This window comes from Neofelis nebulosa, chromosome 4, assembly GCF_028018385.1.
Source record: "Neofelis nebulosa isolate mNeoNeb1 chromosome 4, mNeoNeb1.pri, whole genome shotgun sequence".
NCBI classification, from domain to species: domain Eukaryota; kingdom Metazoa; phylum Chordata; class Mammalia; order Carnivora; family Felidae; genus Neofelis; species Neofelis nebulosa.
The window spans coordinates 159913270-159940983 of NC_080785.1; the positions used below are offsets into that span (position 1 = coordinate 159913270).

Here is a 27714-nt window from a genome sequence, read left to right on the forward strand (position 1 = left end):
AGTAATCTGGGTCTCCTTTAGCATATGGAAGTCCCTTTAAGAACCTTCCTCTTGGGGCGCCTGGGTGGCTCAGTCGGGTAAGCTTCGGACTATGGTTCAGGTCATGATCTCGCACTCCGTGAGTTCGAGCCCCGCATCCAGCTCTGTGCTGACAGCCTGGAGCCTGCTTTGGATTCTGTGTCTCCCTCTCTCTCTGCCCCTCCCCTGTTCATGGTCTGTCTCTCTCTGTCTCAAAAATAAATAAATGTTAAAAAAAAATTAAAAAAAGAAAAGAACCTTCCCCTTGACTTGACCTCCCCCAACTCCACGGTATACAAGCAGTCACTTCTCACAACCCCAGTGCAGCTCTTTCCGCCCAGGAGCCCTGTCCCTGTGCTTTAATAAGATGACCTTTTTGCACCAAAGATGTCTTCAAGAATTCTTTCTTGGCCGTGGGCTCCGAACCCCACCATCACTCCCAAACCCCATCATAGCCACAGGGTGAACTACTACTTAGCAAAGGAAAAACAAAAAACAAAACAAAACAAAGCTAGTACATGCAGCACCAGACGTCAAAAAACATTTTGTTGAGCCAAAAAAGCCAGATATAAAAGACAACCTATTGCATGATGCTGTTTATCTGAAATTGGAGACCAGAACCCATGGATAGTGATAGAAATCCACACAGTGTTTTGCCCGGTTGGGGCTGAGGGTAGACCTGACCGGGGCACAACAGAACTTTCTGGGGGTGATGGAAATGTTCTGTATCTTCACTGGGCAATCGTCAGTCGGCTGTCAGTCTTGAAAAATCAGAGGACCTTTTCTTATGAATTTTTCCTCAGTAAAGTACAAGGCAGGGGGAGGGGGGTAAGGTTGGGAAAATGTAATACAAGGATAAATTAAAATCCAAAACGTCTTATGAGTGAAACATCCTGGTTTGGGTTTTGTGGCCTGAGCCTGCATGGCCACTAGTACAGAGTCTGACCCTTGACAAGACTCTCAGCAAATGGGAAACGTTGATGACGCGCATTTCTCTCTGGGCCCCGAGCGGTCCCTTCCCCACTGCGGGTGCAGCCTGTCCTCTCCACGTTGGAGACATTCCGACCTCCCAGTCTTTCTCAGGACCCTTTCACGGGCTCACCCCGGAGAACCAAGAAGTCGCGAGTTGATGCCCACTTCGAAAGCCTTGAATCCCATGCCCAGCGTAAAAACCACGTAACAGACAGATGATACACAGCCGACAGGCAAATCAAGCCGGCTTCCGCTGCCAGTACTAAATATGTCGACGCCCACCGACGGAAAAACCCCAATCACGTGACAGCGCACGGGCTCACGTCGGCCTTAGACCAGGGCGCCTACTTTTAGATTGGCCAATGAAACCGAGGCGTGAGGCACGCCCCCTTTCCTCTCTCCACCAATAGCTTCCAGACGCCTCCTGCAGCATCCAATCACCGCTTCCGCCTTCCTTGAATGAAAAGCCAGCAGTCCAGTGAGCAGAGCCGCAGTCCGACGCAGGAGGCAGGAAGCGTTGTGGCTCGTGTCGGGGCGCGAGACCGGTAACCAGAGTCGGAAGGCACTTCTCACTGCGCGCGGAGGCGAACGGGGAACCAGGTGAACGAAGCACCCGGAGCGCGGGGCCGCGGTGCGGAGACGTCGGACCTGCGGGCGAGCGGGCGAGGGGAGACCCTGGGAGTTGAGGGGAGGATGAGGAGGAAGGGGCGCGAGACAAGTGGGGGGCGGTTGGGGCGTCCGCCGCGCGCGGCTGTGGCCGTTGAACGCCATGGCGCATGCGCAAGGCGGGGGTGTGGGGGGGTGGTAGCTGTTGGCGCGCTGGGCTCGTTCCCGCTTCCGGGAGTGGGCTGTCATGGCGGCCCGCGGGTCGAGCCTGACTTGGGGAGAAGGTCTGTCTGTCACAGGAGACCCCCTAGTCGTTTGGGGAGGGACTCTGGGGGCCGGCGCCGGGGTCTGGAGTTGCGGTGGGAGAATCCCGACCTTGTAGACGCGTTAGGCTCCTCCGAGTCGAGGGACTTGCCCTCCCCCACCCTGCTGTGCTGTTGCTATGTGTTTAGGGGATTCGGGCTTCCAGAGATTTAGAATAAAACAGATGTCACCGAGGCGAACTCTGAGGTGGAAGTCTTCCCTGGGGCACTTGAGAATGAATGGGTACCGTGAGCTAGTCTCAATTGTCACTTTCCGGGTGTCCGCTTTCGAGTTGATCTGTTCCGGGGGCCGCAGCCGTCGCAGCCACCCCCCCCTCCCCCGGGTGGGACAAACGCCCCTCCCCCAGTTCCCTCCCCGTCTCATTTGAGTTTTAGAGCCCATCTAGCCACTTCCTAGAGAATTTGGTGCCTCCAACTCAGGCTGTCCCTGAATCTGTCCCCTGTAAGAACAAAAAGACTTCACTTGATGTTTGTGTTTGTTTTGACTGCACCGTCCGCTCTTGGCCACCCAGGTTTGGAGCTCAGGGTAGGCGGCTCCGAGCGGTTATCTGCCCAGGGATTGCCCAGGAGATGGTGCTGCCCTGTTGAGCGTGCCATTTTGTTGTTCCCTCCCACCACCCCCACCCTGGTTTATCCTCTCTCCTGGTGACTGGTTTTCCCCGTGGCTGGTCTCATTCCCCGCTCGTCTTCTCCTCTAGAGCAAGTTGCTCTTGGGCCATTACTCCCCTCAGAAACCTCCTTGGTGATTCCCTGTTGCTTCGCAGATAAAGTATGAGAGCCCTCGATCAGACCGGCTTTCCGAGCTTCCTCCTCTGCCTCTGCTTCAGCCCGTCCTGCTCTCCATTCCCCAAAAGGGCGTGGTGCTTTGGAACCGACCTTTCCTGGCTCCTCCCCTTTTCTCGGCTGCCTGGGAAATAGCCCCTTCCTGTTCAGGTTGCCTTTTTCAGCAATCAGAGGAGGGCATACGCTGGCTTTAGCCCCTAAATTCTGCCTGAAGGCCTCGATTTTAATTTTATTCATTGGGCCTTTGCGTGTGAGTGCTTATCTGTTTTAGGCTCTGGGCTGGGCCAAAGGGCTGGCAGGCATGACCTGAACAAGGGTGCTTTTTTAGCTGGGGCCTGCCAGAAATGCCCCTGGAGCAAGAGTCCTGAAGGAAGGGGGGGGGGGGGTACTCACGGCCACTGCCGGCAGTGGGCATGGCAGGTGCAAAGGGGCTGAGGCATGCGTGAGGAGCACAGCGGCAAGGCCGGTGAGTGGGGGTGACGGAGCAGATGAGGTTCGAACGTGGTGGGTGTGTGTGTGGGGGGTCAGTTTGTGTGGGGTCCGGTAGGTCAGGCTGAGGACCCCTGAGTTTTATTCTGAGCCCAGTAGGAGCCTGTGGGGGATTTTGAGCATTTTCCGACTTCGCTTTTACTGGGCTCCCACTGGCTTTTGTGGGGAGAGACGATGGAGGGGGATGGAAAACAGGGGGACTGTGGGCCTCATCCAGGCGAGAGATGATGGCGCCCCCAGAGCCACCAACTGACAGCGGACGGAGTGGCGGCCCCGCACAGGGGAGTGTTCCGCCACGAGCAGGAGTGAGGTGCTGATGCCTCCCACAAAGTGGATGAACGTGGAAACGTGCTGAGTGAGCGAAGCCGGGCAGGACAGATGGTTGCATATTGTATGTTGATTGCAGTGAGAAATGGCAGAAACAAGCAAACTGAAAGAAAGTAGGTTGACGGTTGCCCACAGGACTGAGGGGGGAAGGATGAGAGGTAAAGGGTCTGGTCTTTTTCAAGACTGAGTGAAATGGGTAACGAATCCAACTGTGGTGGTCGTTGAACTTATCCCTGACTACATTAAAAATACTAAAAACTGGCTGTCTGACTCTTGATTTCGGCTCAGGTCACGATCTTGCAGTTCGTGAGATGGGGCCCCAAATGGGGCTCTGCTCTGGCGGCGTGGAGCCTGCTTGGGATATTCTCTCTCTCTCTCTCTCTCTCTCTTTCTCTTTCTCTCTCTTTCTCTTTCTCTCTGCCCCTCCCCTGCTTGTGCACATGTGCTTTCTTGGTCTCAAAATTAAGAAGTTAAAAAAAATACTAAAAACCGATATATGGGACATTGAAAGTGGTGAACGATATGCCATGTGAATATCTCAATAAAGCTGTTCTAATTTTATTTTACTAAAAAAAATTTTTTTAATGTTTTAATTTTATTCATTTTTGAGACAAAGAGACAGAGCACGAGCAGGGGAGGGGCAGAGAGAGAGGGAGCCACAGAATCCGAAGCAGCCTCCAGGCCCTGAGCCGTCAGCCCAGAGCCCGACGCGGGGCTCGAACTCACAAACCGCGAGATCCTGACCTGAGCTCAAGTCGGACGCTTAACCGACTGAGCCACCCAGGAGCCCCTAGCTGTTCTAATTCTAAAAAAGAAAGGTGGAGGTAGCTTGGGACCAGTGAGGTAGCAGGGGCAAGCAGTGGCCTAATTGTCCTGTTGGGATTTGTTGGCTGATTGGACAGGGGAGAGAGAGAAAGCCAGTGAGAGAATGAAATTGCCCCTTTTGAGAAGCAGGCCTGCAGGAAGGAACGGAGGGTTTTACTCTTGGGATTTTGAGTTCAGCTTCGAAGGGTCGATGTGGCAGAGGCAGTTGGGTAACGGAGTCTGTTGTTGAGGGAAGCTGTGACCCGATGGAGACACAAGTTTGGGAGGCCTCTGCACAGAGGTGGTCAAAGCCCTGGGGCTGGATGAAGTCACAGAGAGAATGAGTGACAGGAGGGCCAGAAAGTGGGCCCAGGACCCTCCACATCCGGCTCAGGGAGAAGAGGGACTACTTCAGCATCCTCTCTGTCTAGACTGGAGGCTGGATGGAGTTTGGAGGGCAGAAGACCATATTCTCACATTTGGGACCCTTGTAGCTTGCGCCCAGTAGGTCCTGTGCCCATACTGGATACGGCAGGAAGGGAGCAAACTGTATTAATTCTCTTTACCATCTCCGCTTCATTCTTAGCGGCCTGGGTGCGGTGGGAAGGCTGCTGATGACAGTACTTAATTGTTCCCCTGTGCCGACCGCAAGTAGCGGGAGGAGCTGGGGCAGGGCGCGACTCTGCTCCTGCAGACTCAGGGCTCTCCAGCGTTCTGGCAGCCACATCTCCTGGTCCCAGGGGTCCTATCCTGTGCAGGCCCCGTAGACTCTGCGGAGTGGTGGGGAGGGGGCCTCCTTTGGCTCAGGTGGCCTGAGCTTTACTAGAGTTTTCCTGGCGGCGGCCACGTGCGGCAAACGCTTGGGGTAGGGGCTTGATGAGCAAGCAGGCAGACAAGGCTGCGGGTGGTTTGAGAGGGGTCTTGGGGAACGAGGTGTGCCGGGGACAGTGCACAGGGATGCGAGAGCCATGGGGAAGTATGGGGATTTCACTGTGAGAGCAGAGGGAGGCCCTGGAGCCAGGGGTGTGTGTGCGTGTGTGAGTGTGGCAGAGAGGGGCACGGGGAAAGCTGAGGGGGTGCAGGAGTGAAGGTGTGACCGGGACAAGCTGAGGCTGGGAGATGCTGCCTGGGAGGAGCGGGTGGGACCTTGTGCAGGAGTCTGTGGGGAGTGTGAGGGAGGTGGGGTCAGAGCGCTGGCCCCGTCTTGGCTTCATCAGCTGTACCAGCTCGGAAGATGGCTCCGGTGCTTTGTGCCTCCTCGACCTGTGTCCGTAGACTGCAGCTGCTGGGCGGTCTTCTCCCTGGACGGGGGAGTTTTCTTTCTCAAACTCACTCGCTTCCCTCGACCCTTCCTCCCTCCTCTGTTGTCAGCGCCATGGCGGAACAGGATGTGGAAAATGAGCTTCTGGATTACGAGGAAGATGAAGAGCCCCAGGCCCCTCCAGAGAGCACTCCTGCTCCCCCCAAGAAAGACGTCAAGGGTTCCTACGTTTCCATCCACAGCTCTGGCTTCCGGGACTTTTTGCTGAAGCCGGAGCTTCTTAGGGCCATCGTGGACTGTGGCTTTGAGCATCCATCTGAGGGTATGCCTCCTGGGTTCTCCCTGCCAGGAACCTCCTCACCGCCCTCTCTGTGGCCTCCTCAGCCGCCTGGCCAGGAGCCTGCACAGAGGGAGCATCTGGTTTCTGGCCGCTCACACGTGCTCTCTCCCTCAGTCCAGCACGAGTGTATTCCCCAAGCCATCCTGGGCATGGACGTCCTGTGCCAGGCCAAGTCTGGGATGGGCAAGACAGCCGTCTTCGTGCTGGCCACCCTGCAGCAGATTGAGCCTGTCAACGGACAGGTAGGTGGTTGCCCTCCCTGCTGGGCCCGAGCTACGTGAGGATCGCTAGCCACGGGTTCCCTTGTTAAAACTTCCTGGTGCTGCGTTCTCTTTGTGGGCTTTTATTTTATTTTTTTTAATTTTCAAAAAAAACTTTTAATGTTTATTTATTTATTTTTTTTAAATTTTTTTTTTCAACGTTTTTTATTTATTTTTGGGACAGAGAGAGACAGAGCATGAACGGGGGAGGGGCAGAGAAAGAGGGAGACACAGAATCAGAAACAGGCTCCAGGCTCCGAGCCATCAGCCCAGAGCCCGACGCGGGGCTCGAACTCACGGACCGTGAGATCGTGACCTGGCTGAAGTCGGACGCTTAACCGACTGCGCCACCCAGGCGCCCCTAATGTTTATTTTTGAGACAGGGAGAGAGACAGGCAGGGTGCAAGCAGGGGAGGGGCAGAGAGGTAGGGAGACACAGAATCCAAAGCAGGCTCCAGGCTCTGAGCTGTCAGCACAGACCCTGACACAGGGCTCGAACCCACAAACTGAGATCATGACCTGAGCCGAAGTCAGACACTTAACCGACTGAGCCACCCAGGTGCCCCTCTTTGTGGGCTTTTAAAATTAAGTACGGTACTTAGTTGTGACAAAATACCGCCCCAAAATGATAAGCCAAGAGGAGAAACTGAGAAGTGCCCACGATTTTCGTCTCCAGATTTCACAGCTGTTATTTGGTCGTGTGCTTTTCTAGAGTGTGCGTATTTACACAGGTGAGATTGTACCTAACGAGGTTTGGTTGCTGTTGCCACTGATAGTCGTTTCCTCTTAAGTGAATTTTGTTGGAGGAGAATCGAGGTGCATTCCGGTGTTGTTTTGTCACACGGGGACACACGCCCTTGGGCTGTGTGTGGGTGCACAAGCCCTTGTCTCCTTAGGGTCGAGGGTGAGGGTGAGGGTGAGGGAGAGGGAGATTCAGTGGGAGGCTGTGGTGGTTGCAGCCCTTGGCGTCATGGGCCTGAAGGCAGGAGCCGCATTCGGGTGGTCGGTCATGAGCTGACCAGAGAGCAGACTCAGGAAGCTGTTGGTAGGGGCTGCCTCAGCAGCTAGGTCTCACTGTGGATCCTGGCAGCAGGAGACAAGCCTCACTCACTAGCTGGGGGGACATAGGGAGTGAATGACAGGCGAAGGGTGGGGAGAAGCTAGAGCATCTGGACTGGACCTTCCAGCAGCCGGAGGTTTGGGGAGCAGCGTGGCAGACACCCTCAAGGGGCCAGAGCCCGGTGGGCATGGGGCCCCAGGGGAGGGCACTAGAGTGGGCTCTGCCTGGGGTAGGACTTGGGACACTGCCTAAAGTGTCTGTCTTCCGCCTGCAGGTGACAGTGCTGGTCATGTGTCATACTCGGGAGCTGGCATTCCAGATTAGCAAGGAATATGAACGCTTCTCCAAGTACATGCCCAGCGTCAAGGTAAGTCCCTCGGGCTGGACGTACTGCGTGGTCTTCTGCAACGTTGCTGCCCCGGCTGTAGCCCGGCCAGTGTTTACTAAGCTTGGCCGCAGTGGCTGCCTTTGAGGTTTGCGGTGGTTTACATTCCTTAAAAGCCGGATGAATTATGCATGGCCTCCGGAGGCCTGTGCCGGTCCCAGCTGTGGGGCTGCTTTCCACCGGAGTCCTGGCCAGACTCTCAGGCCACTCTGGTCCCCAGGCACTAGGCCCGGGGGTGCTGCTGGAGCCTGAGCTGGTGGGGCCACGGGCCGGGTGGCCGTCAGTTCGGAGTGAGCGTGAGCCTTCAGCCCTTAGACAGGTGAAAGGAACTTTCTCTCCTCCCACATAGGTGTCTGTGTTCTTCGGGGGCCTTTCCATCAAGAAGGATGAAGAGGTATTGAAGAAGAACTGTCCGCACGTCGTGGTGGGGACACCAGGCCGGATCCTGGCGCTCGTACGGAACAGGAGCCTCAACCTGAAGAATGTGAAGCACTTTGTGCTGGACGAGTGCGACAAGATGCTGGAGCAGCTGGGTGAGTGGCCTGCTTGGGTCTAGGAGCTGCTGGAGGCCCGTCCCGCCACGCCCCCCACCCCGCCATCCTTACAGCTCCCCTCCCCCCACCCGGACCTCAGAGCCAGGTGGGCCCTGTCAGGGCAGGCCGAAGGTCGCCCCAGGGCAGGGTCACGTGGGTGGCTGGCACACAGGCCTCTGTAGACGACTCCAGGGAGAGTTGTAGCCTCGGCACGGTGACCTGCCTCCGAGCCCGAGCTGACTGAGTCCGGGCGTGTGTCCGTGCCAGCCCTCGGCATGCTGTGGCCTCGCCGCCCGTTGGGTTAGTTCCGGGCCCCTGCCTGCCCTCCATGAGCCCCGCAGGGCCAGTGGGAGATGGGGCTTGTGTCCCGGGAGGCAGCTGCAGCTCTCACCCCAGCGGCTGTCTCTGCCTCAGGCTCCCCTCCCCGAAGCGTGGCTCGAGGCGCGCTGGCACGGCTGCTCCGCTCTGGCGGCGTGTAAGTGGATGGCAGCTCCTCCCGCGCCCGCCCCGAGTCCAGCCCCTCAGGCACCTGGGACTCGCCCCTCCCTCCACTCGGCTCACGCCGCCCTCGTCGTGGCGCTAACGACTCCCTGGCACAGGTTGGGAGGAGCTGGGGCTGGTCTCGGGTGGGGGTCCCCGCACGGCAGGCGCTCACGCCCACCTGTTTCTTGCCCTCCCCACCCAGACATGCGGCGGGACGTGCAGGAGATCTTCCGCCTGACGCCCCACGAGAAGCAGTGCATGATGTTCAGCGCCACCCTGAGCAAGGAGATCAGGCCCGTGTGCAGGAAGTTCATGCAAGACGTGAGTAGGGTGGGACGGCAGCCAGCCACGGCCTCGGCGCGGCACCTCTGGCCCTCCTCGGTTCCGTGTCCTGAGCCGCTGCTGCTCCGCACAAGAATGCCGGGAGGCCCCGGAGCCTTCCTTCCCTCCTGTGTCTTGTCAGACTAGGAGCTGAGCTTGATCTATACCTGAGTCAGAGCCGAGCTTAGATCAACGATTGGGAGAGAGGCATTTATCGGGGTACGCAGGCCCGCTGGGAAGCATCGCAACGTGGAGTCCTTCGCCGGAAGGTTCTGGGCAGGCACGATGCCCAGAAGTAAGCCCCGCCTGCCCCTTCCTGCACAGCCCATGGAGGTGTTTGTGGACGATGAGACCAAGCTCACGCTGCACGGACTCCAGCAGTACTACGTCAAGCTCAAGGACAGCGAGAAGAACCGCAAGCTGTTTGATCTCTTGGACGTGCTGGAGTTTAACCAGGTGACACCGCGTGCCTGTCCCGGGCTTCCGGGCCTTGGCGAGGCTGGCGCACGGGGGCTCTGGCCCTGACCGCCGCTTCTTGCCTCCCTGCCTCGCAGGTGGTGATCTTCGTGAAGTCGGTGCAGCGCTGCATGGCCCTGGCCCAGCTCCTTGTGGAGCAGAACTTCCCGGCCATCGCTATCCACAGGGGCATGGCGCAGGAGGAGCGGTGAGTGGGTGCCACCCTCGGCCCCTCGCGGGGAGTGCCACTCGGGAACCCCATGTCTAACGGCCGCCTCTTGTTCTTCCTGTGCCCAGCCTGTCACGCTATCAGCAGTTCAAAGACTTCCAGCGGCGGATCCTGGTGGCCACCAATCTGTTTGGTCGAGGGATGGACATTGAGCGAGTCAACATCGTCTTCAACTATGACATGCCCGAGGACTCAGACACCTACCTCCACCGAGTGAGTGCCTCCACGGAGCTGTTAGCTCCCTCACGGCCCTCTCCCAGGGTGGGGGTGAGTGGGGATGCGGCCCTGCTTGTCCTCAGATCTCCATGTTGTGTCCCTGTGACCTGACCCCCCTGGCCCCCTGCTCCTGTCACCCTGCAGGTGGCCCGTGCGGGACGTTTTGGGACCAAAGGTCTGGCCATCACTTTTGTGTCCGATGAGAATGATGCCAAAATCCTCAATGACGTTCAGGACAGGTTTGAAGTGAACGTGGCAGAACTTCCTGAAGAAATTGACATCTCTACATACAGTAAGTGTTGGGGGTGGGGCTGGGGGGCTGGGCCCGGACAGGGGCCCTCTTCCCCGTCTCACTGGCCTCCCCTCTGTGTGTCTTACAGTTGAGCAGAGCCGGTAACCACACGCCTGGTGGCCAGAGTCGCCCTGTTTCCCGAGTGCTGCTTCAAGTCCTCTTTCTAGGCACCAGTGGGGCTTCCCTTTTTACTGTTTAAAAGCTGTAGATTTGTGTAAGAGTAAAGTTTTATTACGGAAGTCTGTCTTCCACCCTGTGTGTTGCTCGGCTCTCAGCTTTTCGTGGGTGTAGCAGGCCTGGCCAGGGAGCTCCACAGCAATTTTCTTCATCAGTAGGACGTTTAATTTTATGTGTCGATGTTGAAAAGTTTATACAGATTAAAAACAACAACATACAACATTCACAACTTTCCAAACAAGTGAGAGCCTTCTGCCTCCAGGAGCAGATGGGCTTCTGTACCGTGAGCCTCAGGCAGTGGGGCTGGGAGGGGCCCTGCTTTTCCCCCACCCCTGGCCTCAGGCTTAGCTTAACGGGGAGCTAGAGCCCCAGCACCCTGGCCTCTTGTTCTGTAGCAAAAACAGACGAGGGGAAAGGGCCTGGCTGGGCACAGCGTCCTCAGTCTGACAGGCCTGGGGTAGCCGGGAAAGGCACTGCGGCCCCGGGCCGGACTCCTGCCCTCACCCTGGGTCCTGGCTGGGGTGGGGCAGGGAGGCAGCAGAAGCAGGCCCGGCGGGTCCAACTCTCCACCGGGCTGGGTGTTCTGGGCTTCCTGGGCTTCGGTGCCAGACTACAGCTGCTGCCCCCTGCTTTCTGTGGTGCACATGGGGGCCGAGGCAGGCTGGCGGAGGGAGCAGAGGGGCGAGAGAGGAGGGGACCGTCTTTCAACACGTGCAAAAGCTGCTGAGGCCACAGGACCTCCTGGTCTGGTGGGAGCCGCGCTGTCACATGCCGGACTCCGAAGGCCTGTGGGCCTGGTAAGAAAGGTACACCGTGAGCACAGAGCCCGGGCTGGGTGCCCTCTGGCCCAGCACCCCTACCCCAGGCTCGGCCCTTACCTGAGTCTGGTTGGATGAGGAGGTGGTGAACTCCGAGTACCTGTTCCCGGTGACCCAGCCAGCCCACTTCCGGTACTCCTCCCTCACCTGTGGGGCCCGGGGAGCCAGGTTAGGGAAGGGGCAGGCCCCAGGCAGAGGGGGGCCTGGCGCACCGCCCCCCCGCCCCCAGCCCAGCTACAGCCCACCTTCTTGTTGAGCAGGCAGTGGAAGATGAAGAGGAAGAAGCCTTGCAGGCAGTTGAGGATGGTGAAGGTGTAGGACAGCACCCAGCTGTGTGGGTTAAAGAGGAACAGGCCGAAGACCCAGGTGCTGCCCAGCAGAAAGAGCTGAGCGACAGCCGTGATGGTCAGCACCCTGCGGAGAGGACAGCGGTGCAGTGGGGGAGGCCCCCCTCGCACACCCTCTGCTCCCTGCCAGCCCCTTCCCTGCCCTCCACTCTCACCTGGCCTTCTTAAGTTTCTTCATGTCTGGGTTGATCTCAGAAAACTTCTGCGTGAGTTTCCAGACAGTAGTCACGAAGATGACAGCATTGAACTGGGTTGGGGGGGAAGGCAGAACTGGCATTAGGGGGAATCCCTGGGACTGTGGGGGCGGGGAGAGCTGGCCCAGTGTGGCTGCGCTCCTCAGGTGTGGGGTGGGGGCAGCTACCAGAACGATGAAGATCACGGGTCCCAGGAAGCTCCAGAGGAAGCCATCTTCTGGGTCCAACCAGCAACTGGGTGGGAAGGGAGGGTCATGTCAGCTCCGCAGAGGGGAAGGACACTGGCCAGGACCGTGGTCCCCTGCCCTCCCATCGGACGGCTCCGCTGCACTCACTAGAGGGAGCGGCCGTAGCGCTCGTGTCTGACGGCCGCCGAGATGGCCACGATGAGCAGGGGCACCCCATAGCCGATCAGGTAGAGCCAGCACTTGCTCAGGCCCTGGCCGTGGAACACGCGCACCACCAGGAAGTAGAGCTCCAGTCCCTCGAGGCTCATCCAGCAGAAAGCGGCCAGGAAGCAGTAGTGCAACAGTCCGGCCACCAGGCGGCAGCGCAGCCCCACCTGCGGGGCGGGGGCGGGGCGACGTCAGTACGGGGCGGGGCTGCGCCCCGCCAGGGCCCTCGGGGCGGGCGGGGACGAGCGGCCACAGCTCTGTTGTGCCGAGGACCTCGCGCGGGCGGAGCGGGCGGTGGCCACCCAGCCCCGGGACTGGACGGGGCTCGCCCCCTCCCGGGCCCCGCCGGCCTGGGGTTCTGGTGGAGGTGAGACGTTGCCACCGCCCCGGACCTCACCTGGCGGCCTTCGTTCTCGATGCCCGCCAGGAAGATGGCGGAGCCCACGAAGAGGCAGATGCAGAGATGCAGGTGCACGGTGGTGCGCGAGCCCTGGATGGGCCGCACCAGCAGGAAGGTGAGAATGCATAGCAGCAGGCAGACCAGCGACAGCGCTAGCCCCACCTTGGTGATCAGGGCCAGCTTCGGGTCCTAGATGCAGGATGGGGTGCGTGGGGCTCCGTCAGCGCCCTGAGCCCTTCCTGCCCTCCTTGCGGGCCCCACCACCCGGACCCATCAGGGGCCTGCCCTCCAGGTCTCTGGAGATCATGCACTCGCCTCCCCCCACATCCCCTGCCTTCAACACTTGAACAGGCTTGCTTTGTGTCTCTTCCTAAACACCCACCACCCCGCGCAGTGCACGCACACAACCACGGATGCACCAGGGATCCCAGTTCCTCCTGATGGGCCTCCCCGCGCTAAGCCTCAAGGCCACATTCTTCTTTCTAACACTAAGGGTCCCACCTCTCTGACCCTCCTCGCTCATCTCAAGTTCTACCCCTCCTACACCTGGCCACCTCTATCAACTCGTTGAAACCCGCCTTTTTGTCCTTCCTGAGCTTTTGGCTTGGACCAGAGCCTTCCATACTCTGCCTGGCCCATTTCAATTAAACGCGTGGCCCAGCTTCTCTGTGTATCTCTGAAGCCACATACAGAGCGTTGTACTCCCTTTGGAGCTTTTAGCGATCATTTAACCACCGGTTCCAGACGGACAGTCAGAGGGGCGCTAGCCAGAGCAGTTGCTGGGTCCCAGGGAAGGGGCTGGGGGGCATGGGGTGGGACCACTGGGGCTGTGTGACCATACAGAACCAGCTGTCTGTCTTGCCACCTGTGGGCTTTTGAGGGCTGCTCACCTCTATGTCATAGTGGGCCATGAGGACGGCAAAGCTGCTCAGGTGGTTGCACTGGCACGTGGTGCTGTTATCACTGGTGCCCCGGGTCCAGCATCCCGTGGTGTTCCAGTGCCCTCCGCCCCTGTCGTCACTCTTCCAGAATGCACACACCAGCCCCTGTCGCGGTCCGGGCGTCTCCATCTGCAGGCAGGCGGGAATGGTTGGAGAGGTTAGCCTGGAGCCGACTCTTGGGTCCTGGGCTTGGTTGAGCCCGAGGGGGGCTGTTTTTCGTTTGACAGGTATTTACTGAGCGCCTCCTTTGCTGTGTCCCCTGGTCTGGCACACAATGAACAGGGCTGACACCAGTCCCTGCCCTTTTGGGCTCGGCATGCCAGTGGGGGAGACCGACGTAAATAATGAACCTGATAAGGAAACTAGATGGTGTGTTAGAAGGTAGTAAGAGCTTTTGAAAAGAGAAACAGCATAGGGGAAGGTGGGGCATGATTACAGACTGTAATTTTAAATGAGGAGGTCAAGGAAGACCTAAAAGAAGAGGTGACATTTGAACAAAGACTGGAACTGGGTAAAGGACTGAGTCATGTGGGAGACGGTGTGTCTCACACAGAGGGCACAGCAAATGCAAAGGCCCTGAGGTCCATTTGAGGAAGGAGCAGAGTAGGGAAATGAAGGCTGCAGAGGAACCCCTGTGACCCTGGCTAAGGAGTGAGCAGTAGGACTGATTCCTCCCCACCAGAGGACTCACTCGGTGGGAGAAGGCAAAGGTGACCGGGGAGTCAAGGTGCTCGGTGTTTGTGTTGCTCAGAAAGACCAAGTTGACGGCTGAGAGGAGCTTGTACTTGGCGCCACGGACAGGACTTTGGTGGAGATCTTTTAGCTTAGCTTTCATCTCGGGGTCCAACTCCAAGGAGGCGTTGGCCAGCAATTTCTGCATTTTCCAGCTGGAGAGGATGCCCATCACGGTGGGGTCTGGGGGGTAGACAGGCCGGCTACTACCTTCTGCCCTTCCTCCTCCCACGCCTCATCCTCCCTCCCAGGATGTCTATTCAAGCCCTCCAGGACGCCATGATGCCTGGGATCCCTGGCAATAGGCCAGTTTCCAGTTGTTGTATATTTAGAACCTCAACCCTTGCCACATCCCAGCTCCTCCTCCCCTTTCCCACGGGAGTCCCCTCCGGATCCCCGCCGTTACCTGAGTCCCTGGCTGCGGCTGCCACAGCCCAGTCCAGCAGCATCCGTGCGTGGCTCTGGCCTATGGTGGTGTATCCGTCCCCTTGCTCCTGGATCATCAGGGCCAGCTCTGAGAAGAGAGGGGCAGTGATCGGGGGCTCTGGGTGCCGGGTGAGGCCCCGGGCAGGGCGAGGTCTCACCTGTGTTCAAAGGGGAATGGTAGGTGAAGGAGGCTCCAGGCATGGCCTTGGCCAAGGTCCTCAGGACTCTTTCAAGCTCAGAGAGGAGGTGGGTGGCCATCTTGTGCCTTTCAGGCAGGGCCAAGGCGTCCAGGTCACTGGGGACTTCCAGCAGCTCATCCACTGACATGATGAGGTTCTGGGGGGGGATGGGTGACAGCCGGTGGGTCACTGCCCTGCAAGGGCTGCCTGACTTCAACCCCCCTCTACCTAGGGGCACACTGCAGAACCACCTGGGGTTGCCTGGGGGACAGGCACGGGCTTCCTCCCAGGCTCTACACCTGCACTGACCAGCAGAATTGCCACAAGCCACACATGGCTATCCAGCACTCGAAATCTGGGTCCACGTTGAAATGGGAATAATTTCGAATCTGCTGGGTTAAATGCAATCTCCACATCAATTTCACTTGTTTACTTTTGTTTATTTTAATGTAGCTACTGGAAATTTTTATTTTTGTTTGCTTTTTTAATTAAAATTTTTTTTGATATATATATATATATATATTATATTTAATTTTATTTTTTAAATTTATATCCAATTTAGTTAGCATATATAATTTAAAAAAATTTTATAGCCATCTCTACACCCAGCGTGGAGCTTGAACTCACAACCCCAAGACCAAGAGTTGCACGCCTTCTGACTGAGCCAGTCAGGCGCCCCACTACTGGAAAATTTAAAATGCCATGGGCTCACATATTTCTCCCCAGCTTAGCATATAGGCTAAACCTTAACACATAATGCTCACTGTGTGCCAGGCACCGTTCTTTCTTTGAGCTTTACTTCTTTTAGTTCACAGAAACCTTCAAACCCAACTGTGTAAAGCAGGCACTATTTTCAGACGAGGAGAATGAGGCCCAGAGAGGGGGGACTCACTCGTCTGACGTCACACAGCAGAAAGTGGCAATTGGTGGGGCAGGGTGGGTGGGATGGAGGGGATTTGAGCCCTTGTGGCCTAACTAGGGAGACGAAACTCTTGACTGCTGCATTCTGTTGGCATTCTGTGCCTCTCCAGTGTGCGTGTGTGCGTTTTAAGAGGTGTATATATGTTTGTGTTTGTGCTCGTGTAACCCCTGCTTGGGCTGTCTCCACTCACACAGAAGCATCCCTCTGCCACCCCATGCTGTCCATGGGTCCCCCCCTCCCCCGCCCCCCCCCCCCCCCCCCCCCAGCGCTTGCTCTTACCTGGATGGTGCCCTGAGCCAAGGCCGGCTTGAAGTCTCTGCGCAGAACTTGGACTGTTTTAAAGAAGTCGGAGAGTCTCTGGGAAGAGAGGAGAAGGGGCGGGTCAGAGAGCCTCGCGTATGTGTGTGGGGGTGGGGGGTGGGGGGAGCTTGGGGAAATTGGGGGAATTAGGCGGGCGGCACAGGGGGATTCCTGCCTCCTGGTCCCCTGCTGGGGCACCCACTGGCTCTTGATTCCAGGGGGTTCGGTCCAGGCAGGGAAGGACATCTCTGCAGGCGATAAAACAGCCATTTATTAGGTGTGAGAGTGTCTGTGTGTGTGTGTCGGGATGGCGGCTGGGGTCAGGTCAGACCAGGTACCTTGACAGGTGGTGTTCGTTTGCTTATTCTGGAATCCGGGTTTGAGCTCCCAGCCACGGCGGCAGCGGCACCTGTATGAGCCCACGGTGTTGACGCAGACGGTGGAGTTGTGGCACGCAGGCGGCCAGGAGCTGCACTCATCCACATCTGGGGACACAAAGATGGGACTCAGGCCCTTCTCCTTCTGTGTCCCGCCCCCTTTCCCCATATTAGTACCTCCCACCTTGGCTGGAGGTGACGTCCCCTGCCGACCCCACATCCTGGTCCTCCCACCTTGGCTGGAGGTGACGTCCCCTGCCGACCCCACATCCTGGTGATGCAGGAGTTATGGGAAGTGTGGGGAGGCCTGACACACAGCACGTGAGCCCTGTACAGATGTGCAGGTTGTGAACTATTGAAACACCTTTGTCCCAGTTGGTAATTAGCTGTCGCCTGGGGTCTCCAAGGAGCCTGCTCCTCAGTACCCCGGCTCCTTCCCCAGGATCCCCGCCCCCCCCAGATCTTTTCCCATCGAGCCTCAAGAGAATTAACGCTTGGCACAGCAGGGCACCGCCAGCATTCATTCTGCTTGGGTGGTGTGGGTGCCACTGAATACGCGTGCAATCAGCTGTTCTGAGTGTGGGTCTCTAAGATGTGGCATCTGAGCTCTGGACCTTCACAGACGGTGTTGTTTGGGCCGTCGGGGGACCCAGGAATGGGCTTCCAGCCAGGCCGGCAGCGGCACTCATAGCTCCCAATGTTGTTGAGGCAGTGGGTGGTGTTGTGGCACGGGTTTTGCCCCGAGGTACATTCATTCACATCTGAGGACAAAGCCAGAGGGTCAGGGTCCCCTCCACTGGCTGCACCCACCTCTCACTGCCCGGCATCATTGCACGTGCTGCCCCCTGGTGACCTTCAACCTCAATCTCAGTGCACCTTATGATGGCCTCCCTGCAAGATGGGCGAGGCAGGGACCATGGTCCCCGGTTTACAGGCTGCGAAACCAGGGGGGAAACTGAGTCATGGGGACCGGACTTTCTTTCCAAGGACTCTCAGCTACTCCCTCCCCAGCTCTGGCCCAGGCTCCCTTTCCAGGAACTGGAAGCGACACCCTCCCCCTGCTCCCAAGAGGCAGGTGAAGAAGGGGCGAGACCAGGGGATGCTCACAGAGGCCAGGGGCTCCACAAGGGAACCCGAGGCCCGGAAGGCCCTGCTACCTCCCTGCTCTGTGGTGGGCCATCTGGGGAGGCAGATCCTTGGGCAGAGCAAAGCCCTGGTGTTTCAGGAACCCAAGGCTCTTCTCCCTCCTCCGTGGGCTGCGGGGTCCGCCTTGGCCCCGCCCCAGCTCCGGCGCAGCCTCACAGCGTCTTCCGGGGCCTCTACCTGAGCACACGTTCGGGTCGCTCAGGTTGAGCTCCAAGCCGGGTGGGCATCCGCAGGTGTAGTTGCCCTGGGTGTTGATGCAGATGCTGCGGCCTTTACAGAGTCTGGGTTTCAGCTGACACTTGTCCACGCCTGCAGGGGGAAGGAGAGGGTGTTGGAGGCCTGCCTGCAGCTGTTTCCTGGGATAGAAGCATCTGGAAGGCCCCGCCGTCTCCTCCTCAGCGAGCGGGGGTGCCTTTTCTAATTCACATGGAGGCGTCCTAGGGGCGAAGCATGGTGGCCCAGATGTTCGGTTGTCCAGATGTGGCAGGAAGCAGCCTGAGTCCTCCCGTCTGCCTCTCCGGGTGGTTCCCAGCTGGGGCAGGGACGCATGACCACCTGTGTCCCAGCCTGAGGACTTGGTCAAGTCCAGGGTGGGCCTTCCTGGGAGCCGAGTGCCAGGGAAATGCTGCACACCAGACCAGGACCTGTCAGGGCTCCCAGCTATGGCCTTTACCCTGACTCCGCCCGGGTGGCCGCTTGCTGGCTGAATTCCCCTTGGAATCCCGGTCACCCTCAGGGGACAGACGTCACGCTCCCATCCACGCTAACTCTGAGACTCCAGCTCCACGGAGATGGACAGGTCCCACACCCAAGCCAGGCCTTTAAAAGACGAGGCTTTTGGGCAGGGGCAGGGAGAGTAAGGATGGACGGTGGGCGCCAGGCTGGGGTGGACGGTGTTGCTGATGTCCAGTCGGGCGGCCTTGGGGCAGTGAAGATGCCTTTTTCCCATGAGGGCATTCCCTAGACTGGCAGGAAGTGGTGAGGATCCACGTCTGAGGGAGGCCAGCAGCGGGCGAGGACTGGAGAAGGGAGCAGGTGCTGATGCGTGAGGCATGGCAGATGATTGTCTTCTTGGCCCTTGGGCTCCCCCCAGGGGGGCAGACACTGGGCCCAGCCGAATGGGGCTCAGCCTCTATCTTCTGTCCCTCAGGAGAGGGCTGGGCCTGGGGCAATGGTCCTGGATGACAGTCTCCCTTGTCATCTGGTCCAGAGGGGGAGCCTCTTGGTTTACCTGACTCTCCAAGTGTGCAAATGGTGGGGGGTGGGGGAGGGTTGCTGTCACCTGGCCCACCCCAGACACAACATCCTCCGGGTCCTGGTCAGCCGGGCTGCCCTCAGGCCCCTGAACCAAAGTTACTGGGGAGGGTGGGGACAGAGCCTTATGCGGGGAATAGAGGAAGGCCCAGTGGTTGAGAAGGGGTGGGGGTGGTCAGGGCATCAGGAGGGGCCTTCTCCAGGCAGGATGCTGGCTAGGGCAGGGCTGGCCAGGGGCTGTGGGCCTGCTCTCAAATCTCCATCCTCCCGCCTTTCCGGATGGGGTCCCTGGGTCCATCATGGCCAAGGGTCTGAGAGGGCTGCTGATATGGCCAAGCCCATGAGGGCTCTGGTGGGGGCAGGTCTTGGCCGGGCAGTTCCTGATGGTGGCAAAGAGGACGGATCTTGCCCTGGAACGCACCTCCTGTGAAGCATCTCGAATGCCACCTGCCTCTTGTTTTATGCGAATAAGGTGCCGGGGGGCAGGGGGTACGTTCCAAACATCCAGAGGTGACCCTCTGTGGACGAGTCTGAGCCGGGGGGTTCAGAGAGGTGCGGGACGCCAGGTAGGTGACAAGGACATCCTTTGATGCCTGGGGAGGGCGGGGCAAGGGGCCCGCGGAGCAGCCTGGGTCTCCCCTGCCTGTGGCCAGACACGCTGCCACGACATGGGTGATGCGTCCTCGGCTGCGACAGAGGCTGAGCCCTTCACAGAGCGAGGTCTTCAGGTGGCAGGTCCTGGGCCAAACCAGCGGAGACTATCCCTTCCCTGTCACCCAGCTTGAGGTCCGTGGCGGTCCCTCGCCCCTCTCTTGTTACGTGTCTACCCAGCGGCCTGACGGAGTGCCCGTCTCTCAGCCCTGGCCTGTTGTAACACAGCAATGCAGCCCCTCGATAACCACAAGCACCACAACGGTGGGTGGGTGGCATTGCCTGTCCAGGCACACTGGGTGGGATCCATGATCCACATATGCAGTTGTGCAGGTTGCTCGGTGCACACGGGCCTCTGGCCCGGGAGGCAAGTGGGAGTTGAAACCCGGCCCGCTCTCCATTCCCCAAACGTGCTATATTCACCTGGAAATGAGGGACCTTTTTCCATTTCCATTTCCATTTCACACTCTGTCCTCTGGCGAGGCCACATGTCTGGGCCACAAGATTGACCCACAGGGGCCCCTCGGGACCAGCATTGCTGGGCTCCACGGAAGTGCAGGTGCCCCCTTCCCTCCCACCAGGGAGGCTCTGCAGCCCTCTGTCTGCATGCAGGGCAGGAAGGGGCTGGGACCAAGGCTGTGGGCTCTTCTCTCCACAGTGGCTGGCGGGGGGAGGGGGGGTGGGTGCCTTGGACCCTCCTTAGAGTCCTCTGGACCCTCAGCTCTGCCCCGTCCTCACCTCACTTCTGCTCTCCTCCTCTCCTCTCTCTGTATTCTACACTAACCCCCTGTGGACACTGCTGCCCCCCACCCCCAGCCCCCTGAGGATGCCCGAAGCCCCTTCCGCTGCCTGCTGTTCTCCCTGGAAGGGGGGCAAAGCCTGGTGATGCGCGGAGGCTGGCTTCTGGGCCTGAACGGTGTCCTCACTGCACAAGACCACGGCAAGAGATGGGATTACAGTGGGGTCTCAGTGCCCACCCTGGGCACAGGCCCTGGGGACACCCATCCCGGAGAGGGTGCATCAGATCATAAAACCCAGCAGCCACCACTGTTCTGTGCTTTGCTGCCTCCCTTCCTGGCAATTCTATGAGGTAAGCACCATTGTCACACACACACACACACCCTTTTTTTTTTTTTTACAGATGGGTAAACTGAGGCACAGAGAGGCGGGATCACTTGTCCAAGGTCCCCCAGTTAACAAAAGAGAAAGCTGCTTTTGTTTTTATCTGTAAAAACTAGAGATTCTTTTTTTTTTCTTAACACAAAATCACGATAATATCACATCTTGCGCATTAACGGTGATTTCTGAATAAGTATCCTGGCCAGGGTCACACACACAGCTATCAAGTGGCAAAGCCAGGATTCAGGCCCTTGTCCCTCCCGCTACCCCGCCTCTCTGTGCTGGTGGCCCAGGAACAGACATACCTGTCCCGACTCATCCCACCCCCGGAATGCTTTAGCAATGGCTCTGGTCACCCCAAACCTTGTAGACGGGGAGATGGAAGGTGTGGGGTGGTTCTTACCTTGACACGTGTTCTCACTCTCATTCCTGAACGTTTTTGCCCCAGAAGCAAGCTGGTACCCGGGGCTGCATTCGCAGTGGTAGCTCCCCTCTGTGTTCTGGCAGTCTGCAAATTTTCCACAGGACACTGCCAAGGGTGGCCCACACTCATTGATGTCTGAAACACAACAGGACAAAGGGTCACCTCCCAAACGCATGAGTTCCTGTGGGGAAGAGATCCCTACCCCCGGCCTGATTCCCCAGCATGGGGCCCAACGCTTCGTCAGTGTTTTTTAAGAAACGATTAGACTCTTGAGCTCTACTGCAGAGGCTGGGCTGCAGCTGGAGCAAGCCGTTCCTGAAGCCCACTCAATCAGCTCTGTTCTTCTCTGCCCTCTGGCTGGCAGCCCGGATTTGAGCACAGCAGGGAGTGCTGAGATGCGGGGTGGGTGGCGTCTCAGCATCTTCCTCCCAGTCCTGGAAGGAGGCAAACTGGAGCATAGACTCCAGGGGTCCTGGAGACCCAGCTCCTCTCTCTCCAGTTTGTTCACTTCTTATTTCCCACCTTTATATCTTTTCCCTTCTCTTTTCTGTGCCCTTGATAAGAGTCCCAAGGCCAAAGGCGGAGACCCCAACTGCCACTCACATCTCCCATGGGCACTGGGCTATGCCTCACCATCTCCATGCCCCACCCCCCACCCCCCACCCCAGGCCCCTGTACCATCACAATTCTCCAAGCGGCTGGTGAAGATGTCCCCAGATAAAGAAGTGAACCCCGGAGAGCAGCGACAGGCCGTGGCGTTGACACATCTGGAGTTCAGGGGGCACCAGCGAGCACAGTCTGTGGGGATGGTGACCACAGTTGGAAGGTGAGGTCTGAGCCAGGTGCTGGGGAGTGGGGGGGGGGGGGGGGGGGTGGCAGGGCAGGATCATCTCCAAAGTTGGGGTTGCTGGGAGGGGCAGCCCTGGCCTTCCCCCTGCATCAGACCTCTCCTGCCTGGGGTGTGGGGGTCCAGGGCCCCCTCCCCAGGCTGTGGCTGTGGCTGACTTTGCCGCAGACTCACCACTGGTTTTCTGGGATTCAGCTTCGAACAGGGTCCACAAGACACACAGCACTGGAACAGAGACAGAGGGTGTGTGTTGTTGGGGGGTTGGGGAGGGGACCCCAGAGCAAGGAAGGAATGATGGGGGCCTGAGGGTGACACATCTGAGGGCAGGGGGCTGCTGAGCACTCCCAGGCTTGGGCTCTGTCCATTGCCTAATGAGAGAGCGGGCAGCCCTCCCTGGACTCCAGCAACCACGGCCAGAGTGTCTGCGACCTGTCGTCTGGGGATGGGTTTCAGACAGGGTGGGGAAGGGACCCAGCTGCGGCAACAGTTCAGTTGGCGACAGGGGGCCTTGGTTTGAATCCCAGACCTTGTTCCGGTTGCCTCACTTTTCGGTGCCTCAGTTTCCCCATCTGCAGAATGGGGATGTTAATTGGCAGCATTTCTTGGAGGCGTGTGAGAATCAGGCTCGTGGATACTGCCTGGTGTGTCCAAGTGTTTACCATCGTTATTCCTTTCTATACCAGTGAAGGGGTTGGACCAGGTGTTCGAATCTCTGATGCTCCGGCCCCCACACCCTGGCTCAGGGACACAGGTGCACGCACACCACACCCACATCTGTCAGCCCAACAACCAGCTTGGGACCCAGTGGTGACATTTCGCCCCAGGCTCCCTGCACACAGGAAGACGCTGTGGGCTCAGTGTGGGGGGTGGTGCTCGTCTCCCGCCGTTCCTGCTGTTCAGGGGGACCCTATTCCCACGGCATGTGTTTGGGGGTCCTCCTCAAGTCAACAGGGGCTCTAGAGACAGGGAGCTCCTTGTTCACCAGTGAGAGAGACAAGGAGATCGTGAGGGAAGAGAAGGAGAGGGGGCGGGGGGAGAGACAGGGAGAAAGGGAACAGGTGGAGGGAGAGAATCAGGCACAAGTTAAGGCTGTGCTAGAAAGAGATGGACAGAGAAATCAGGAACTTACGGAAAGAGAGGGACTGAGATGGCAGAGATTGGACAGAGAGACACAGAAATGGAGAGATTGAGAGCAAGATAGGGATACAACTAGAAAGGGGGGTGAATGGAAACGGGAAGGGAGGGAGGGCGGAGGGTGCTTCAGCAGCAGGTGGGGGTCTGGGAAGGGCTGGGGGAGACCCCCACTCCCTGCCAGGCTAGGAATGCTGGCGAAGCTGGGGAGACCCCGATTATCCAGGGAGACCCAAAGTGGGGTGGTGGGTGGGGGGATGGAGACGGGGAGGGAGGGAGGAAGGGAGGGCATGAGTCACTTCCTGGGCCGAGGGGAAGGGATGAGTCACATTGTGTTGCCCCTGGATGGGGCTCCTAGGGGAATTCTGGGGTCCGTCGTTGTGAGCACAGTTGGAAGGGCTGCAGCGGGTGCAGATGGGAAGGTGCCCTGACCCCTCAGTTCCTGTGTCTAGACTTGATACCCCTTAGGCCAGGTGGGGCCAGAGACACCCCCCCCCCCCCCCGCCCGGCCTCAGGGCCCTCGAGTCAGAGTAAACTGAGGCTGGAATGCCCTTTCCCTCCCTCTAACGAGGATTCCTTCCTCTCTTCCTCCTCTCTAGCCGCAGGGCTTGGCTAATTCCCCCCTCGGCCAGGACCCAGTTCCTCTTTGCAAGACAGACCACAAAATGACCCTCCCTGGCAGTATGGGCCGTGGCTGATCTGTTCCCAGCTCCCAAAGCCCCAAGTAGCCACTGTCATGCTCAGAAATGCCCTGGCAGGTTCCGGTTCCGTCCATTCTATAGATGGACAAATGAGGCTTGGAGCCCAGAAAAAGCTCAGGAAGAATGTGGTGGAAAAAGAGGGGCCAAGGAAGGTGGGATTGAGCTCAAGTTCCCAGACCCTGGCGTGGAGGGGTCCTTTGCACCCCAAAACCTCCACTGGGGCCTGGGTGGGGCTCCTTCCCAACCACCAAGGCTGCTGGGCCAGGCTGGCTCCATCTGGGGCCTTGGAAGTCACCCAAACAGGAGCTGGGAGAGGAGCTGCTGGTCATCGCCTCTCTGTCCCATCTGGTTTGCATTGCAGGCAATGCAATTCGATTCTTGCTTCGGGACCCTGGGGTGGGGCTGGGGGAGTCACTCTCTTGCCCCTCCCGCTAAGGAAACCCCCCAGCCCGTACGTCTGACCCGCCAGTGTCCAACCCAGAAGAAAATAATAACAAATTAAAATAAAAAACTAAAGTACTGTTTGCTTAATTCTTAACTGTGAACTCCACTCCCTGCCAGGAATAGTTTGGGCACAAACTCACTCAGTCCTTAACTCAACCCTGTAAAGTGAAGACCAGACTCACCCCATTTTCCTGATGTGGAAAGTGGGGCTCTGTGCGTGGCCCCAGTGACCCCCCCCCCCCCATCAGTTGTGTCCCACTTAGACTCCTGTCCCTTGCTCCGGAGGAGAGCAGGGGTAGGGGTGTTAGGGGAGGACCTGAGCTCACGCCTGGCACCCTGGGCCAGCACAGGGAACCCCCCTGTCCCTGTGGCCCAGGGAAGTTCTGGTCTGGGCACCCCCAGTGTCATTTCTTCACTCTCTTTGTTGCCTGGTTGCTCAGGCAACGAGCTGCCGATAACCGTTAAAGCCACCCTGGGTGGAGCGGGAAGGGAGGCAGGGTGGGGGTGGGAGGACTCTACAGTAAAATCAAGTTCAAACCCCTAGCGGGCAAAATTCCTTCAACTCACAGGGGAGTCCTGGCTGGGACTGGGGGAGCAAGAATGGGGTCTCTGGGGCCCCCCCCTGTCACTGAGATAGTGGGGGACATGTTGGGAGTGCCCCCCCCCCCCGCATTAGAGGGGTCCTGGCTCCCAGGTCCCCAGCACTGCCCATGCCCTATATTAAAAGCAGTTGCCTACAGGGCCCCAGCACTTACCTTTTGCCCCCTTCCTTTCCCCATGCCTCAGTTTCTCCTCTTAAGGAGCAGCCTCCAAAGTGTCTCTGGGACAGAGCTTAGAGATCCCTCTGAGTGGGAGTGGGGGGTCCTAGAGCACCTTGGGAGTCTCTGCCAGGGCAGGGGGGTGCCCGGGCACTGCCAGCCCCTCTCTCCATGTGCCCGCCTGGCCATGTGGCTTCTTCCTGTGCCGTGGGCCCCCCCGCCCCCGCCCCGAGCTGCCAGCCACACCTTCCCTTTCTCCACGGTGAAGGGAGTGTCAAGGCTCCAAGGGGTGCTTTCCTCAGCCCCCTCATCCCTCCCAGGGGGGGTCCCCAAATTCTCACCGTAAAGGAGGAAAAAGACGCTGTGGCCGGTGCCTCCCATGGTCTGAACCCGGGGCCGGGGGAAGCAGAGGATGGGCAGGGCAGGCTGGTGTCCCCAGGCTGGGCAGCTGCGTGGTGTCCCGGGGCTGGCCCAGCCTTTATTAAGGGGGGGGAGGACAGCCGCTGGCCCAGGGCCCTCCCCGGAACTGGCGGGGCAGCTGGAAGCCAACAGGAAAATGCAGTAAAAACACAGACCCAGGGGCGTTGCACGGGCTCTCTCTCTCTCTCTCTCTCTCTCTCTCTCTCTCTCTCTCTCTCTCTCTCTCTCTCTCTCACACACACACACACACACACACACACACACACACACACACACACACAACCTGCCCGCAAATCCTCTGCCTGCTTTTCCACCATTTGATCGGCTGACAAACTCTGGCCCCGTGTGTGTGCGCTGGGCGTATCCAAGGGGAAAGTGGGGACGTGTGGGCAGGAGTGGGGAGGGAGTCTTGCCCAGGGCCCCCTGGCTCTTCGAAATAGCTTGGGGCTCCCGAGTTGGGCATGACCCTGTGCTCACTGCCTTGCCATGCCCAAGTCCCCAGTGTCGCATCGAAGCCAACCATAACCCCCATCTCTGTTTTCCAGGTGAGGAAACTGAGGTCCAGAGAGTCCAGAGTCCCACGGGACCTGCAGAGGCCCGAAGGGGCCCTTCATGGGTGCTAGGCTGGCACCAAGAAGAGAAACGGCAGAGCCTCGGGGCCTCCATGCTTCCAGAGCTGGCCTTTCTGGGCCAGCGCTTACCTTGGTGGGAAACTTGTATTTCAGGGGCTTCTGGGCAGCAACAGGGAATCACAAGATAGAAGAGTTGTTTTCTTTCCTAATAAGTCACATGACTGGCTTGTCTCTTGAGGCGTCTAATAATTTTTTAAAAACGCTATTATTTATAAAGTGCTTCTTCATCTCAGCCAGGCCTGATTCTCCTAGAATTATCTATGCATCTATTTGAGTTCATTCACTTTGCAAAACACCTGCAAGGCAGGCGGGACTATGATTCCTAATTTACGGAGGGGGAGACTGAGGCAGGGGTAAAAAGGGGCTGAGCAGAGACGCATATGCGGACAGCCCAGTCCCTCCGGTCCCTGCCAGAGCTCCAGAGGTCCAGAAGAAAGTCTCTACTGGGTGCTAATTTGTCTTTAACACCTTGGCGCCCCTGGGGCCCTGGGGTTTGGGGGGGGCGGGGGGGGAGGGGGCAGTATCCACCTGGAGGCCAACCAAAGGGTTTTGCAACTAGGATGTCAATCTAAAGTTTCCTTTTTAATGTTTCTTTTTCCTTTCCTTTTTTTTTTTTTTTTTTTTTTTTATGTTTCGTTTTGAGAGAGAGTGAGAGCAGGGGAGGGGCAGAGAGAGGGGCAGGTTCGGGGGACAGAGGATCCGGAGCAGGCTCTTTGCTGACAGCAGCTAGCCTGACGTGGGGTTCTAACTCACAAACCTGAGCCAAAGTCAGACGCTCAAGGGACCCAACCACCCAGGTGCCCCTCAAGTTACCTTTTTAAATGAATGGTTTCAGGGCTGCAAAAGTGTCGAAGATTAAAGAAAATAGGAAGTGCAGGATAGGTCGAAAGGGAAGGATAGTTGGTCATGGGAAAAAAAAAGGTCACCAATGGCTGAAAGCAGAGAAGCATTATCCCAGAGATGCTGGAGCACCTCCGCCCGGGAATTAACCCCTTCCGGGGCTCTCCCTCCCCTCCCCCACTGTCCCTTTGTCTTGGGTCCGGCCTGGGAAGGCTTCTGCCGCAGGCACCCAAGGGGCTTGGAGGCAGAAGAGGACCTGGCTGGAGGCTGGGAGGGGAGGGGGCCAGACCAGGTCTGGAGTGGATCTGGGGCTTTTTCCCAGAATCTGGAAACCAACCTCAGGGCTGGACATCACCTCCCCACAGGCCTGCAGGCCAGACAGCTGGGTATCTGGAGAAGCGGGGGTTTGGGGGTTCCTGCCTGGGGGAGGTGGCAGGTATTGTCCCCACACCCATCCTCGTCCTCAGGGACCATCTATTCTTTGGGCTTTTCCTCCCTGGTATGTGTCTTGGGACCTTGGAGCAGGTCTGACCTCCCTGGGACTCAGTTTTTTTGTCTGGTGAATGGGATTAAAATGCCTGCCAACTGGCCTCACAGAACAGGGTAACAGGAGAAAAGGCTTCAAGATATCGGCTGCAAGATTGGGGAAGTCATGAAGGAGGACGTCCTTACCACCACCGCCACCACAATCTGGCCCATCAGCAAATCCTGTGGCCCTGCCTTCAGATAGACCCAGAATCTTCCTACCTCTCCTCATTGGCCCCCACCCTCGTCTAGGCCCATCATCTCTGGCCTTGGTGTTCTGGCTCCTGCCTACACTCAGTTCCCCCTCACAGTGGCCCGAAGCTACCTGGGAATGCCCGAGTCAGGTCACATCCCTCCTCTGCTCAAGAACCCTCCGTAGCTCCCACGTCACTGGTAAAACCCCAAGTCCTCCTGCACGATCTGCCCTGTCACCCCTCTACCCTCACCTCCTCCTGC

The 27714-nt window shown here is 58.3% G+C and overlaps 2 protein-coding genes and 1 long non-coding RNA gene across 7 annotated transcripts; 2 read left to right on the top strand and 1 right to left on the bottom strand.

The window, feature by feature from the left end:
- Positions 1-1456: 1456 nt before the first annotated feature.
- Positions 1457-10397, top strand: DDX39A (DExD-box helicase 39A). Of its 2 annotated transcripts, none has more exons than XM_058727731.1 (11): positions 1457-1590; positions 5694-5905; positions 6038-6165; positions 7518-7610; positions 7978-8161; positions 8847-8965; positions 9290-9421; positions 9520-9629; positions 9719-9863; positions 10011-10158; positions 10247-10397. In XM_058727731.1, the coding sequence occupies exons 2-11, from the start codon at positions 5698-5700 to the stop codon at positions 10261-10263; spliced, it is 1284 nt and encodes a 427-aa protein (XP_058583714.1). In that variant the 5' UTR covers positions 1457-1590; positions 5694-5697; the 3' UTR covers positions 10264-10397. The 2 variants fall into 2 exon arrangements, with proteins under 2 accessions (XP_058583714.1, XP_058583715.1); XM_058727732.1 differs by lacking the exon at positions 1457-1590 and adding an exon at positions 1813-1880.
- An 80-nt stretch (positions 10398-10477) lies between these two features.
- ADGRE5 (adhesion G protein-coupled receptor E5) lies at positions 10478-25338 on the bottom strand. Of its 4 annotated transcripts, XM_058727706.1 has the most exons (20): positions 25183-25338; positions 21982-22032; positions 21639-21758; positions 20940-21095; positions 17690-17821; positions 16981-17127; positions 16328-16474; positions 16191-16237; positions 15969-16046; positions 14747-14924; positions 14569-14676; positions 14122-14345; positions 13380-13559; positions 12487-12678; positions 12030-12256; positions 11862-11928; positions 11656-11747; positions 11399-11567; positions 11214-11300; positions 10478-11129 (listed from the first exon to the last, which is right to left on the bottom strand). In XM_058727706.1, the coding sequence occupies exons 1-20, from the start codon at positions 25220-25222 to the stop codon at positions 11100-11102; spliced, it is 2472 nt and encodes an 823-aa protein (XP_058583689.1). In that variant the 5' UTR covers positions 25223-25338; the 3' UTR covers positions 10478-11099. The 4 variants fall into 4 exon arrangements, with proteins under 4 accessions (XP_058583689.1, XP_058583690.1, XP_058583691.1 ...); XM_058727707.1 differs by lacking the exon at positions 17690-17821; XM_058727708.1 differs by lacking the exon at positions 16981-17127.
- LOC131510527 (uncharacterized) lies at positions 21661-26125 on the top strand. The gene is made up of 2 exons (XR_009261082.1): positions 21661-21786; positions 25807-26125. It is a non-coding gene; the product is annotated as an uncharacterized LOC131510527 (long non-coding RNA).
- Positions 26126-27714: the final 1589 nt, after the last annotated feature.